The sequence below is a fragment of the Phasianus colchicus genome, chromosome 4 (genome assembly GCF_987193195.1).
Source record: "Phasianus colchicus chromosome 4, bPhaCol1.hap1.1, whole genome shotgun sequence".
In the NCBI taxonomy this organism is placed as follows: Eukaryota; Metazoa; Chordata; class Aves; order Galliformes; family Phasianidae; genus Phasianus; species Phasianus colchicus.
Window position 1 is genome coordinate 39488636 of NC_143439.1, and position 15187 is coordinate 39503822.

The 15187-nt window shown below is 39.0% G+C and overlaps 1 protein-coding gene across 4 annotated transcripts in view; it reads right to left on the reverse strand.

The window, feature by feature from the left end:
• Window positions 1-15187, reverse strand: part of EGF (epidermal growth factor) — a 57208-nt gene that overhangs the window by 14781 nt on the left and 27240 nt on the right. For all 4 annotated transcript variants that reach the window (XM_090139268.1, XM_090139266.1, XM_031596945.2 and 1 more), the window contains exons 10-19: window positions 13911-14036; window positions 12948-13084; window positions 11667-11815; window positions 9430-9534; window positions 7594-7817; window positions 4716-4883; window positions 3776-3925; window positions 2664-2813; window positions 2225-2341; window positions 1131-1256 (exon numbers count right to left, since the gene is read on the reverse strand). In XM_090139268.1, coding sequence (XP_089995394.1) covers window positions 1131-1256; window positions 2225-2341; window positions 2664-2813; window positions 3776-3925; window positions 4716-4883; window positions 7594-7817; window positions 9430-9534; window positions 11667-11815; window positions 12948-13084; window positions 13911-14036 — 1452 coding nt within the window. The remainder of the gene's footprint in view (window positions 1-1130; window positions 1257-2224; window positions 2342-2663; window positions 2814-3775; window positions 3926-4715; window positions 4884-7593; window positions 7818-9429; window positions 9535-11666; window positions 11816-12947; window positions 13085-13910; window positions 14037-15187) is intronic.

The following is a 15187-nucleotide window of genomic DNA, read 5'->3' on the forward strand; positions in this document are numbered from 1 at the left end:
ATCTGGCCACATCGTGAGGATAACTTGAAGATAACTGACTATTTTTAATAACAGTGATATATACCACAGTGATTCTAGCTGAGCACCTAAGTCACAGATAGTGAATACCCACAGCTGCATGCAGATGTGCCTGGTAGGTGGTGAAGAACAGCCAAAGGAGGTTGTCACATCTGTCCGCACTTCCAAACATTGCCAAAAACATGTTTCTAACTTTTGGGACAGAAAGATTTCTCCAACCTCCTGTCTCCAACACTCTCTACACCCTGCTGATAATAATATCCTAATTTTTCAGTGGCCCTTATCTGTGTTGGAGAACCATGTAAGATCTGGGTCAAAATTAATGGGCTTTGAATTAGGCTATAAAGGAGAAAGGAAGAAGAAAAGGACAGAAGAGAAACTAAGACTTTCACAAAGCTATGAGAGTACTATTGTACTAGTACAGATAGTACTAAACTGTACTATTCAAATACTGAAGGGGAGAAACAGTTTCCTGTTCCTTCATATTTGATGTAAAATTTAAAAAATTAAGAAACGTAGGTAATGAACTGAAGACCTGGCATTAGAGATGGATGAGAGAATCAGTGAGTCTGATTATTAACAAGACTCTAAACGTATTCAGATTCTAAGTGTCAACACCTTGAACTTCATGCCTATCAAGCCAACTATTAATTATTTGATGAGTATTATGACACACTCAATACCTGCTTTCGTTTGTATTCATGACAATGATTTCCAATAAAGCTCTACTTGTTCTCTTCCATTTTTTTCCTCCACTTCACTCATCCTTTCTCTCCTGCTGTAGCTACTAAAGAGAGTGCAAACAGAGAGGAACTGAACTATACACTGAAAACTACAGGCTTTGCATAATGATCAGCTGTTGAGGCTGCCACAATTCAGACAGGAAGGAAAGAATCATAAAGCAAGAAATGATTAACGTCAACTGTCTGGGGGAGCCACTGCTAAGATCCACACCCTTATCAGATTCTTCAAAAAGAACCAGAACCAATCAACATGGACACAAGACAGCTCCACAGCTTGATGCAGAGCTAGCCCAAATTACTACAAGTGTCTCTTGCTCATTCATCCTGCTCCAATCTCCAGAAGCAGCACAGTCCTTGTGCACTCCATACCTTCACAATGGAGCCCGTCTCCCGTGTAGCCCTCCAGGCATTTACAGACATAGCCCCCTTCAGTGTTGATACAGCCCGACAGGTTTCGATTACAGTGATCCATATTTGCAGCACACTCATCAACATCTGTGAGGTGAAACAGGGAGAAGGGACATGTGGGTCATGAAACCACCTCTCAGATGATGCTGTTACCTGTCATTTGTACACATGAAGTAAAGAGAGGGACTTTGTGTTCTTTCTTTGGTATGAAATTTTCCAAGCATGCTCTAAAGAGCCTGAAAAATCAAACAGCTGCTTTCAGCTGCAGACCCAGATGTTCCACAAAAGAACATTTGCTTCAAAAATAATTCTACTTGGATGGAATTATCCCATTCAAAATCAGTCTTACATCCTTACCGTCTTAACCTCTACTCAGAGACAAATTTTGTGCTGAAGGAGAAAGAGTATAAAAAATTTGTACAGGTCACTGAAAATAGAATTTACACCCAAACCACCTCCCTTTTTCCTTTTTTTTTCCTTTCCCCTTTCTGTATAAACATAGACTCCTGTGAGTCTCGATGTTTGAACAAAAAGGGGTAACTTGTCCTGTTTCTGATCCCTTTTGGAATGCAAGTCCAAAAATTTATTTTGAAGAGAGTGATCTTTGATCAGCAAATTGTCTGATTATTAGCCTCTCTCTAGAGCTAGACAAAAACAGAAACAGCCCTTTCACATAAATACTGTATCAGGAATACTAACTTTTAAGAGATTTCTTACCATGTACTTCTAAATTATACATCAACTCTCATGTCTATGCACTGAGTTTTTATAATCGGACAATTTTTACAAATAAATATTCTAGGCTTTTATTCCTATTATCTCCATTATTGGTCGTTAATATTAATAGGATTAACGCTCGTGTTCAGGGGAAAATAAGCTGTGTGATAATCAGCTATTTCATCTCACATGCTCTCTGCTCATCAGCCATTTCAAAACAAGTGATCTCATTGACCTTTTTGTAATGGTTCATACAGCAGAGCTGCCAATGGGAGAAAAAATTGTTTTTCTTCCTTTACACACATCTACGTTTTTCCCAAAGGTTGTGTTTTCATTACCATAGCATGATTTGCCCTTCCTGGTAAATCCTTTCAAACACTGGCACACAGCACCATCTTCCAGCAAAACACACTGTGCATTGGCATCACATTCTAGTGCAGCGCAGTCATCTTCATCTGTAGCACAAAATATATATATATTTGTATGGATCAAAGAAGGAATTATAGTAGAATAAAATCAATTAGAAAAACAAAGCATAGGGTCCTAGTTTGAAGCACAGTGATTGCCACTGAACTTTATTTAGGCCTGGATAATACTATCAAGTTTTGTTGACATATCTAAGCACCACAAAGACAAATAAAAAAGCAGTTTTACATGGCATAATTGCATAGACCAGTCTTCTTGTAAGAGCATTAAGAACACCATCAGTCTTGGCTTGAGTCTTTCTTCCTTTAGGAAATTATTTCTTATTAAGGATGACTAATTATCAGACTCTACCTGATATCATGATTTCAGCCATCAAAAAAACTTCAATTTTCTTCTTTTCTCCATTTTCTGTACCCTTAAATATTGCATTGCTCCATGTGCTCTGGAGGGGGTTCTTTAGTGTTGGCACTGGACCTACCTCCTTCTGCATAGAGATAGTTTCTGAAAAGAAAAGAAAAAAGTGACACAGATTATTTACATTTACTGAACTTTCTGATTTTCTATCACTGTTCTACTTTCCAGTCATCACAGTGCTTGTTCGTTTGTTTTTTAAATAAAAATCATTTCCTACACAGGCTAGCCTGTTTCTGGATTCAAATTATTACTGAAACCACTTATTAGTGTTTTTTTCAAATACAAAAAACAAGGAATGCAACTATGTCAGCACTACAGACATCTCTCTCACAGATAATATCAAAGGAAATTTGCAGTGGTCATACTACACCTTATTGTCCTAGGACAACATCCCAGTGCTTCTTAAAGGAAATTTGCTCTATTTGTTTCTTGCAAACAGAACAAAGCATTCATGAAAAAGTATCTTAGATGCATTAGTCCCTCAGAAGGAGTTGCATGTTCAGATAGGAGACAACAGATCTGTGGAGAGCAGGGGCAGAGCTGCCAACTGTGAACCCAGGGGGTCTCAGTTCAAAACAGAGTACAAGCATAGGGCTGGAAAGCAGAGTTCTCTCAACAGTAAAGAAGTTTCTACTCTCATGTAAGCTTTGGTACTGTGTAAATGTTCTAATCTTTCTGCAGTATCTATATTCAAGCTGTTCACCTGAGCCATATCATTTCAATTGGCTGCCAGTTTTACTAGCGGACCTTGTGAAGTTTCTTGACAGTTCTAATCACAACATTCTAATCAAAGATATGGAAGTACCATAAATCCATGCATGAAAAATTACAAAATTTGAATAATTCAGCCTCCTTGGAACAAAAAGAAAAAGAGAGAGAGAAAAGGTGAGATGCAGCATGAAACTATATTACATAACGGTGGAAAATGTGCATTATTTTCATTCTTCAGAGAAGCTGTCATTCATTGTGTAATGGAAGGTGAATGTTTTTCAATTTTGTTTGCCAGATTCTTTAAGGGGGTCTTTTTTTTTTTTATTAGAGGATTGTACCTGCTGTCACATTAGAAGCATTCAGAGGCTGACAGGTTTTTCCATCTTGAGTTTTCCCAAATCCTGGGTGGCATGTGCAATGGGTAACTCCAAAATTGTTTTCACAGATCTGATCACAGCCTCCATTCATATGAAGACAAGGATTTGTCCCTAATGAAGAAAATTAGGCAACTTAACAAGCTGTTTCTTCAGTCAACATCTCCTCTTAGCCATGCAGAGTTAGAGCAGTGGAAAACACAGTAAGGAAAGAAAAGCTAGTAGGTTTCTAATGGGTGTTGTTTGGATTTTTTTTTTTTTTTTTTTTTTAGGTAAAAACAGATGTATATATTAAAGCATAAATATCATCACCTAGCCACTGGCAGGAAAGCAGATTTGCATACTCTCTTCTTAACAAATGTGTGACCTTTTATTATTGTATTATTATTTCCTTATTATCTCTTCTTTAATTTTTAGAGTTCTAACATCATCCGAGAGAACATTACAAGGGCATGAGGAACTTGTGATTATCTTCTCTCAGTCATGGTATACTGAATTACATGATATTTTTTTCTGCTTACAGAGAGATTGTTCTTAACAGAAAATCAAATTATTTGATCAAAAACTAATATAAATTACAAAACCTTTCTCCATGTTATATTTCATTACTTATTGTGAAAGGGGCACTAGTAAACTAAGATAAATAGAAATTACAAGTCTGTGATAGCTTTGTGGCAGTTGATGAGCATATATTCTTGGGCATGATCATAAACATAAAAAATTCTTTAGTATTCCTGGACGCATGCCCAGATGATGCTTTCAATGAATGCCAGTTGAACTGCGAGAGGCCTGTTTCTGAGAAGATAATCCTCTCCCCAAGGACATGAGAACATCTATTATATCGACATCAGTGAACATCAAGAGGAGGCTGGAAGGGAATGACTGCTCAATTTTTGCAGTATACCTGGTTTCGCCAAAGGATGAACTACAACCATTGATGAGGGTCTCAGCATGCTGCCTCGAAGACGTACCCTGTTTTGCCCGGTCTTCTTGTCGACCCTCATTAGTGATGGCCTAGCCCAGTCTGAAAACCAAAGGTGATCCTCAAACACCGCTACAGCAAAGGGGTGACCTAGAAAGAAACAAGATTCCTCATTTCCACATCTGTAGAATATACACAAGAAACCAAGTATATGAGATCAGTATCTGCATAATAGTCTATTTCTTCATAATGACTTCTCCACTTCGATGTTCTCATGAGGAGCACCAAGTATCCATGAATGATGGACCACAGGCACCTGCTACTCATATTCCCAGCAGAATAACAGCAGGTAAGAGAAATCCCAACTCAGCTCAGTACATAAATTTTCCCTTGGTAGCACAACACTATCTGCACCAGAATACTTCAGATCCCTGTTCGACATCCCAAGAGGAACTCAGCAATTCAGAGTCCTAAGTACACTTTCACATATAAGGGTAGACATAAAGATCTTTGTAAAACTATTCTGTTTTCAGTTTCTCTGTTGTGGTAAAAAACTGCCATTAGTCATTCATTTAGAAATCTCCTGATTTCAGTATAGCCCATGAACAATTTTTTTGCAATAGAAGGTAAGAACACATCTTGATATTTCATGGATGTCTAACTGGTCTCAGAGAGGTGTTCTTCCTTTCTGAATCAGATTTGTTTCCTCCTGGTCCTCACCCGCATTCTGAATTCTGTCTGAGCCTCACTGAGAGGTGTATATTTTAGACACAAGATATTATGCTCTGTGTTATTATTTTTGGATGTAAGTCTCAACTAGATGATGTTTAGCTTCAATAATGAATGTGAAATCCCTACAAGTAATAGTTTTAGCAAAAATCAGAACCAAAGAAAACAAGTAAGTTAGATAAATTAGATCCTTGCAGAAGTAGTATTTGTGAATATATCTTAAATACATACCCCAACTAAACTGGAAAAAAAACTACGTAAGAAAATTTCTAAGATATTTCATAATTGTTTTTAGGTGTTAAAGAGTATATTTTTATTCTCCTAGCACTTCACCACCCCCACTGAGCTGTAGAAATCACTGGACGTTGTTCTTAGCTCTTCTTTCCATGAAATTTGAGCAACTAGCACAAAATTTATATGTTGTTTACATTTCAACATTTATTCACATTTTAAAGATATATAGCCTCCACCATCAACAAACAACACCCCCTTTGACCAGAAATTTCTTAATCTCTTCATTTGCAAAGATATTATGGATAAAAAATAGAGACACAATATCATTAACAGAGATATACCAGGAAGAGGAAAGTTAACAGTTACATGTAAGCAGAAGCCTTTCCAAAACTCAAACCACTTTATAAAGAAAATGAATGGTCATGGTATTTACTACCTTGGGCAAGTGCTTACAAGCTGTTTTACTTAAAGCTGAAAATAGGGCTAGGAGAAGAGCAGAACTAATCTTACCTATTTCACATGCAACTAGACTAAATGAATTCTCAGTCCAGGGGCACTAGAGGGAGCTGCTGTAATAAAAATTCCTACTGCAGCATTAGTATTACAGAATCAGGTTCAAATGAGTTGGAAGGGACCCTAAACAGTCACCTAGTCCAACTCCCCTGCAATGAACAGGGACACCTGCAGCTCCATCTGGTGCTCAGAGCCCCTCTAGCCTGACCTAGCCTCTAGCCTGACCTAGGGATGTCTCCAGGGATGGGGCACAACCACCTCTTTGGGCAACCTGTGCCACTGCCTCACTACACTTACTGTAAAAAACTTCTTTCTGATATCCAGCCAAAAGACACATTGCCCTGTTCCTTGCAGAAAAAGAAAGTGAGACATTCAATAGAATTTAAGGCCTTTCTTCTCAAGTCAGCTGCAAGGAGAATATACAGCAGGGCAAGAGATGTTGGCAAGGTCACTGCTCAGGGCTTCTAATATCCTACAGACTGCAGAACAGTGCTTCCTCCTAGATCTCACCCTGCTCACCTCCAAACAAGTTGGAGAGCAGGTGGGTTGGGAATGAACACAAGTCTTCACAGAGCAGAGCCCAGAAGAGCAGCAGTTTAACACACCAATCATGCTGCTGAACCAAGAGTCCTCATTCTGCCCATGTTTTGTATGTAAACCTACAAAAAAAATCTGGTCTCCAGAGAGTTGTCAAGCATAAAAGGGACTTGTCCTCTCCAGAAATTAATTTGCCATGTATGAGATTTTCAAACACATGGTTTACTTTAAATGTGGTACAACATCAGTTCCTCATTGCTAATACTTTTTTTTCTTGCTCCAGAAAAAAAAATGAATTACATGTCAAACAATAGCAATCTCAGCAATAACAGCTACAAGCATACAGCACAAATCATTCTTCCATTCAATCTCTATTGTGTGTTTAGAATTCTTCCAGTGTTCAACACTGCAGATGCAGGTTCTTTGCTCAAGGACCTTAATGGCCAAGATTGTCTTCCGGCTTATGACAATATTAACTCACTGGGGCAATAAATACAGCAAGACTTGATTTAAACTAAGCAGCCATGCCTGGAACAAGTAAAACACAGTCAACTTTTCCCTTTTTTTCATTTTTGTGGGGAAGGCAGAAAAGGTCTCTATGTAATGCAAAATGGCTGATGTGGAAAAGCAGAGATTGTCAGAAAGGTTCTTTTTTTGTTAAAACAGATCAATAAATGTCAATTGGTTGACAGATCAGAGAATTAAGTAATGCCATCAACTTCAATACAGAGTTGCGAGGGATACACAGCACAGCCAGCAACCAACAGCTCCCATACATAATCACATATGCACATATACATGCACGCTGACAAGAAGCAATAGGTAATTATCAATCCCAAAGCCTCACCTACATCATTCTGTGCAAGAATTCGACGACCCGAACCATCCAGATTTGCACTCTCAACCACTGACTGCTTAGCATCGCACCAGTACAGCTTGTTGGCTAAGTAGTCAAGAGCTATTCCACTGGGATGCACGAGACCTATGCTGGCTATAACCCGACGATCTATGCCTTCTAACGAAGAGCTGGCAATCTGGGGGTGGATGCCCATTTCAGTCCAGAATAATCTCCTTTAGAAAACAAAACACAAACAGGGAGTCAGTGAGGAAGTGATGGTTATTCACTGTGGAGTTCTTTCAAGAAGAAGGAGGAAAGGTGCTTGCTTCAAACAAATATATTGGCTGCTGATCTTTTATAACTTGACATAAGATTCCAGCTGATTACACTAGAACTTATGCAGAATCCTTGCTATGTTTGTCAGCACAAAACCTTCCTAAACAGCTCCTATCCAGCCTAGTCCTCCAATCTGCTTTTTGCACTTTCCACAAGTGCTGACAGCGGCATAGCAAAGTCAGGCAATACAAGACTTGACGCATTACCCAGCTGGTTGGCTAAACAATGGTGTAACAATGCACTCATGCAAAGTTACCCACCACCCATGGAAAGCAAGCAAGAGCCCACAAATTGTCTTAAAAAAACAAACCAGTGACAGATCTTGCCTCATCTTATAATAACTTTGTGATTCTCAGGCTCTCCCTCAGGAGTCCTGAGTGTTACACAGTGAATGCTGACTTTTTTTCAAAGGGACAGTGCAAGACAGCTCAAAACAGAGACTGCTAAAACCAGAAATTACTTTCAAAGTTTGGACTCAGCCCAAGGCATTAGCTATCTTTTTCAGGTTTACAGAGTTACCCCTGAATTCACTCAGCTTTATTTACACAAGTAGTTTTGCTGTAGCCAATGCAGGGATCAGTGTTCTTGACAGTCTTTCTTCTATCTCAGATTCCTCTTCAGCATTGGCTTTACAATTATGGACATTGTCACTCCTCTCACCACTAACAGAGCAAAGTTTAATGATGTTTCCTTCTCCTTTTCCCCTGGTAGCTATTGCTCCAAGCTGTGCAAGCTTTATGCCTCTACTGATATTTCAGATAAGCAATCTCCCTGAACTGACCTGCTTTGTGCAAAATGCCACTACCTTCTTCCATCTCTATGGAAAGATTTCCTCAGGTCTACGCCCACAGTAAAGCTAACAACGCCCTCCCTGATTTGGTTTCATGCATCAGTACTTAAAAACAGCAGGATATTAGCACAAAGAAACTCAGCAGGATTCTGAATCCCTTTAAAACCACCTTACTACAGGTATACGGGTTGAAATCCATGGGACTTCACCAATGATTAAAATTGTAAGAATTTCATCAATAGTCCTAAAATTTCAGGTTTCTGTGATCATCTCTGCACTAAGAAGATATAAGGTGTACTTAAATCAACACACCTCCACAGCAGTAGATTTCAGAAGAAACTGAATCATGGCCATAAAAAAATCCTTTGTAAGCAACATATGTTAAAAGTGTCTACACCTTCTTCACAGCAATACATATGGAAAAACAAAGCAATTATCAGTTAGGATGATTTTAGTAGCATGTACCTTTCTGTACTTTCAACCACATACAATATCTTTATTGGTTATAATTTCTTTAATCTAAATGAGGAATTAACATGCTCCAACTCGCAACAAAAATCCAGCAATAAATCACTGCAGCTCACATCACTCTCTAGGCAATTACTGTCCTAATGTAAGGCTTAATGTAGATTTTGTCTGCCAAAAGGGCAAGGCTGGCATGCTCATTTTTTAAAAGCCTCACTAACTGCTACACAATTAACATGTTTATCACTCCTTACCTCACAAATGGGTGAATGGCAATCCCTCGGGGCTGAGAGATATCCTCCCAGATGATCATTTTTCTTTGCATTCCATTCAAATTACTCCTTTCAATGCATGCCTTCCTGCAACACATAAGACACTGTTAGGTCCTCCCTGCTATCTTTCTAATTGCCTTTTCAGGCAGAATGTATTAAGTTTTTTCATTGCTTTAATTTAGCACAAACTGTAAGAAATCACTTTGCAAAGACATAAGTAATCCTGCTGCTATGGGGTGTCCAGTTCTTTTATCTATAAGTAATTCGCGTTACAGCTTCATTATCTGGTCCAGGACATGATGATAAAATAGCTGCTGCTGTGTAGATGACTTGAAGTTCTCCTTTTTTGGGAAAATGATGAGTTGGAATTATGATTGCTAACAGATTAATCTTAACTTTAAAAGGAGTCAGGAGAAAAAACAACTCCTAATTGAATGACACTATCAAATGTGTAAAGAATTTTTTAAAATAGCACATTTTGTAGCATTTTCCATCCATAAACTGCAGTCTAGATCTAGAGCAGTGAAGTATACAACTGTAGAAGCTCATTGCTAGAAACTGCATCTTGCTGAACAAATGTCAGCCACTACATGAAAGCAAGCCTATCGCTTTCCATGCCTTCCTCAATCCATAAAGAAATATCACACAAGGATGGAAGGAGAAACGCTAGGGTTGGTCTGAAAGTAATGTCTCCGATTTTATTATGTTGGCCCACGATATCAGAGGAGGATGTTGGCAAAATGGCAGTAAAGGGTTGAACGTTCCCACTGATATCCCATTCCATGTTGTTGCCATGTGACAGATGGCCGTAGAGGGGCAGTCGGACAAAATGGCATCTAACATGGAAATGTGTATGAAGCAAAACTGCGTCACAGAAGAAGAGGACAACCTTTCTCTTGCAATACGATAATGTCACAACTCATTCCAGTTTGAAGACCATGGAGCACCCAGTCCATCTTGGCTGAACTGCTTTGCCACACCCACCACACAGTCCAGATTTGGCACCTTCTGACTTCATTCTGTGTGGATCAGTGAAAGATGTACTGCAGAGGCAACATTTTCTCAACAGTGATGCAACCATTTTTGTAGCAGTTGTGAAACAACATCTGCTGGTGCAGATTTTTATGGTCATACCATGCAGGCTCTTGTCCACTGCTGGTGAAAATGCGTAGCTAATGGTGGTGATTATGTTGAAAAAATAGTGGTCTGTAGCTGAGAATTTGCTCTATGAAGTAGCGCTATTGTGCTCTTTGTATCTGTTGTGGTTTCCATGAAAATAAATATGAACCATTACTTTCAGAGCAACCTACATATCTATATATGTGGAATAGAAACAGGTAAACCCAGTAAGTGAGGAGGAAGTAGCAAATACAAATTCATGCCTACATCCTTGATCTTGTCTTACGGAGAACCACTATTTCCCATTTCACAAGAAATTCTGGCACATTTATATGGGAGTATGATTGCATAGACAAGTTTGTACCTAATATCAAGAAAGTGTACCTAACAGGGACAGTGACTATGATTGGGACTTTAAAAATTATCTTTTTTGTACTAATAAATATGAGTTATGCTGGAGCATCATGACTGCTCTTCAAGAAGCCATCACTGCATGTTCAGTTCTGACACCACCTTTTTACCACAGATGAATTCTCTTTCTCCACATGTAACTTTGGTTACCAGCTGAGACATGAAGTCATACTGATTGCCAGTGGTCAGTTCCCTTTAATAACAGAGAACTGACAAAGAAAATTATCTTAAAATAATTGCCCATTAGTTTTAAGGGGCACAAGTTTAGCTGTCAGTAATACTGCGTCCATCCTGAGATGTACTCAGTGCAGTAATACTCCTATATATATTTAAGAACATGCACTGTGAATATACATATATACAACTGTATACACATATGTATATTCATGTGTGCGCACACATATAAATGCATGCATGTGGCACATGCTTTAGATTTTTTGCAACTGAGTCCAAAACCTTGCTCCTTTGACAGATAGTCAATAGTCTACAATAGTAGACTGAACATGAACTTCCCGCCTTATAGTTTTAAAGATCTTTCCAACTGCATATACCAAAGATTACAGCTATCCAGTCAGAATGTGAAACATTACTGAATTTAGAGTGATATCTCAGCTATTTCTGCATCACCATTCATTTATTCCAAATATCTTATGGCATGCTTCAACGTAAATGCACTGTGGAGCACGTACCCTCGATCTGTCCAATACAATTTACGGTTAATCCAGTCCACAGCAAGGCCTTCGGGTATATCTATAGCTCCATGAATAATTTTTTCACGATTTGAGCCATCCAGATTAGCTCGTTCTATCCACTTCAAGGCGTTGTGGGCAAAGTAAATCTGTGAAGAAATAACACACAAAGCGTATTTAGTTCTCACTGTACTTTCTGCTTTACTTCCCTCATCTCACAGGTCTTTTTTTAAATGAACTTTCTCATCTCAAAAATTCCTTGAATACTTATTCTCAAAAATCTGCACAGGTCACCCATGATTCCTGACCAAATGAAAGGCAAATGTCCTTCAACCAGGATGACTGCTGCAGGCTGCTTGTGCTTAGCAGTAAATCCTAATTGCCCTACATACAGTCACCTCAATACCCTATGGGTTGTTGCAGTAAGCAGCTGCATCACATGCAGCGCAGCTGAGAAAGCAAAAGCAGGAGCAAGCAAAAGGAAGCATATTATCATGTCATTACCTGCTCACTTGGAAAAGGGGGCTTAATGCCACCAGAGGAGGTGATTTACACTGGGAACAATGCAGATCAATTGTGAGCTCCCCCCACAGGGCCCTGTTTCACGGAGCAAGCCATGTTCCAGTGGCACCTGAAATGATCACCCTATAATGTGGCTCTGGTTACATTCTCATTTATTTAGTTCTGTCCATCTGGTCCCTGAAATGTTTCCAGCAAAATAACTGAGCTCCTCACTGGCTTTCACTGTACCATCCAGTACCCTTCTGTGTCAATCTAACAGTGTAAATAAATTTCACCATCCCCCCAAAAAATGATCATCTGCCATGGGAGACTCAGCAAAGTATAGCTGAACCTCTCTTCTAAACTCTGCAGGCAAAGTGCAGGGCACTGGGATGTGGCCACCCGTACAAACTGCTCTCTATGAGGAGGACACTCATCTTTCCAACTTGTAATAAGAAAAAAATCCAGCAAGCATTCAGCAGTTTTGTTCAGTAATTACCATTACTCCTCGGTTTAGAAGGGACTGCGGCATGTAGCTCTTCTGAAAAAAATTCCCTGTGAATTGGCTGTGTCAACATACACATAAAGGCAGTAGGGAAAGGGTGAAACTTCAACTTGTGTGTGGCATCTTGTGCCAGTGGCAATCCTGGGCAGGCAACAGAGCATCACGCAGAGCAATGTGTAATCTGGATCACTGACAGCAGAAAGGTTAAGGCAAACGAGAGCCCAATCCATTTGTCCTTGCAACACTTCAAAATCCTCTCATTTTTAATACCTTACCTTATTTTCCACTGGGTCAGAATCCAGTGCTAAGACTACTCCCATCTGCCTGTCAAGTAAACTTGCATAATCTGTTCCATCAAAACTGATCCGGCGGATATCTTGGCTGTTTGCAAACAACAGAAATGGCCGAGGGCCTGGTGAAGAAGAATTACACATATGTTAATTCTACAAAATGGTCTCTAGACTACACGACTACATACGATGTTGTGGGTGTGAACAACAGCTCCTGCATACGCTCTGTTTCTCTGTGTTCTTTTTGGCACTTTAATAATATAATCACCAATACTTTAACTACTGAAGTACATTCTGGGTGCTGCTTCATTTGTTTCTTTTCATATTTTGTATTTTTTTTTTCAATTCTGTATAACTATGTACATCTTTTCAGGTCAAATTATTTCATTCTCACTTAACTATATTAATTACCTGAGGCCAACCCCAAGCAAGCAATGAAAGTTTTGTCCCTGGAAGGCCTGAAAGTGTGAAAGCATAAGTAACAAAGAAGCAAGAACAGAAGAGATAAAAACCTGAATATAACATTTAGAAATTATGATATACTTCCACCTCCACTGCTAGGTAAATGTCTTAAACACATAACAGAGAAGGACAGAAGGAATTTGGTAGTATTTTATTTTATTAACCTCTCACCTCTAGAGCCTGGATTTAAATCTCACACACATCTGAGGTAACCTCATGCATCTATTAAGTTAATTTGGCAGTCAAAAACTATTTCCTGAGAGAACGTTGTGACCACTCTTATTACTGAGCTAAAAGCAAGGCTAGGATTAATTGTGCTAGAACCAGTACATAGACAGACAGTAAACAGATTATTTTTCTAAGTGTTGCTCAAAGTAATATAGAACTAGTGCAAAATTGTACTCCAGTTATGCTACTCACATTAAAAGCCTCTGAAACAGTTTTGCTTTCATTGGCAGAAATAAGCAGGCTTATCAAGATACCGACCTATAGCAGTGCAGTGCTTTCTGTCTCGTTGAAGCTTATATCCAGGAAAGCAAGCACACTCCCAGGAGAATGGGCTTAAAGAAGAACATATCTGGCTACAGCCACCATTATCTGGAGACGTGCAACCTTAAACAGAGCATTGGAAAATTTTAACTTTGCCATCCTAAGGAAAAAATACAACAAAATCGTAAGTATGAGTAAGCAAGCAATTCACTCTGGTTAGGATTTCTACAGTATGAACTCTCTCCATGATGGATAGAATTCTGAAAAGCCTCATGTTGGAAGCAGAAGCCAAGTGAAATGAAATACAATTAGGTTCAGCTTCTCCTTGAGCCTTTCCTGAAAATTCAGGATACAAGGTGGGAGTGCATGGGATTGGGATATATGACCAGGCTTCCATGTGTTGATTGGTTCTGAGAACTTTTTCAACCGTGGAAATCTCATCCAAAATAAAACAGTAACAAATTCTATCAGAAATGGCACTTCATGCAAAGCAGCTGCTAATCAACACTATTCTCCAAGTCAATTAATTTAGGATGGAGAACTGATGAAATACAGTGATTTTCTTATAGAATAAGGCAAAATTTTAGGCAAAATGAAAGGAAGCCATTCATTCTTCTTGGGCTGTACAGTTCCAGCCTAAGCTTACTCAGTGGAGCATCCCCAGCAAAAAGGCAACATTGCTACATGTATATGGTACAGTGCAAAGTAAGTTGCAGTTGTAAAACAGGAAGGGGATTTGTCAAGGCATGAGAGTGGCATTAACTATGCTGTCTTGATCCCTAGGCTTACAAAAATACAGCTGAAAAGTACAGCCTCCTGAATTTGAAGAGCCACTAGAATGTGGAATGACAGATGAATAGGTGGAACTTCTCCAAATACTCTAATGGCAAAAATGCCATTTGTAGCTAAGTAGATCAAATTGCTGCAAGTTCAAGTGACTCAGAACCTGGGTTGTGCAATGTTGATAAAGCCATCTTCAGATTTCACCAAAGCCCTGATTTTGTACAATTCCTCTCAAATATAAACTGTAGATGCCACCTGCAACCAATATCTGGGAGATGCCTTGTTTTGTGCTGACAGCAGAATCTGGCCTGTAAATATTGAATGTTGTTACCAGTAAGCATCTATTAAAAATGAAGATGAATATTGCACATCTCAGCGCTCAAAGAGCCAGACTTTCCAATGCCTCCTATCTTGTACAATCATTTACAGCTGTGCAAAATGACTGTAAAGTGCCATCATTTACTTCTGGTTTTCTGTGCCAAGAACAAACA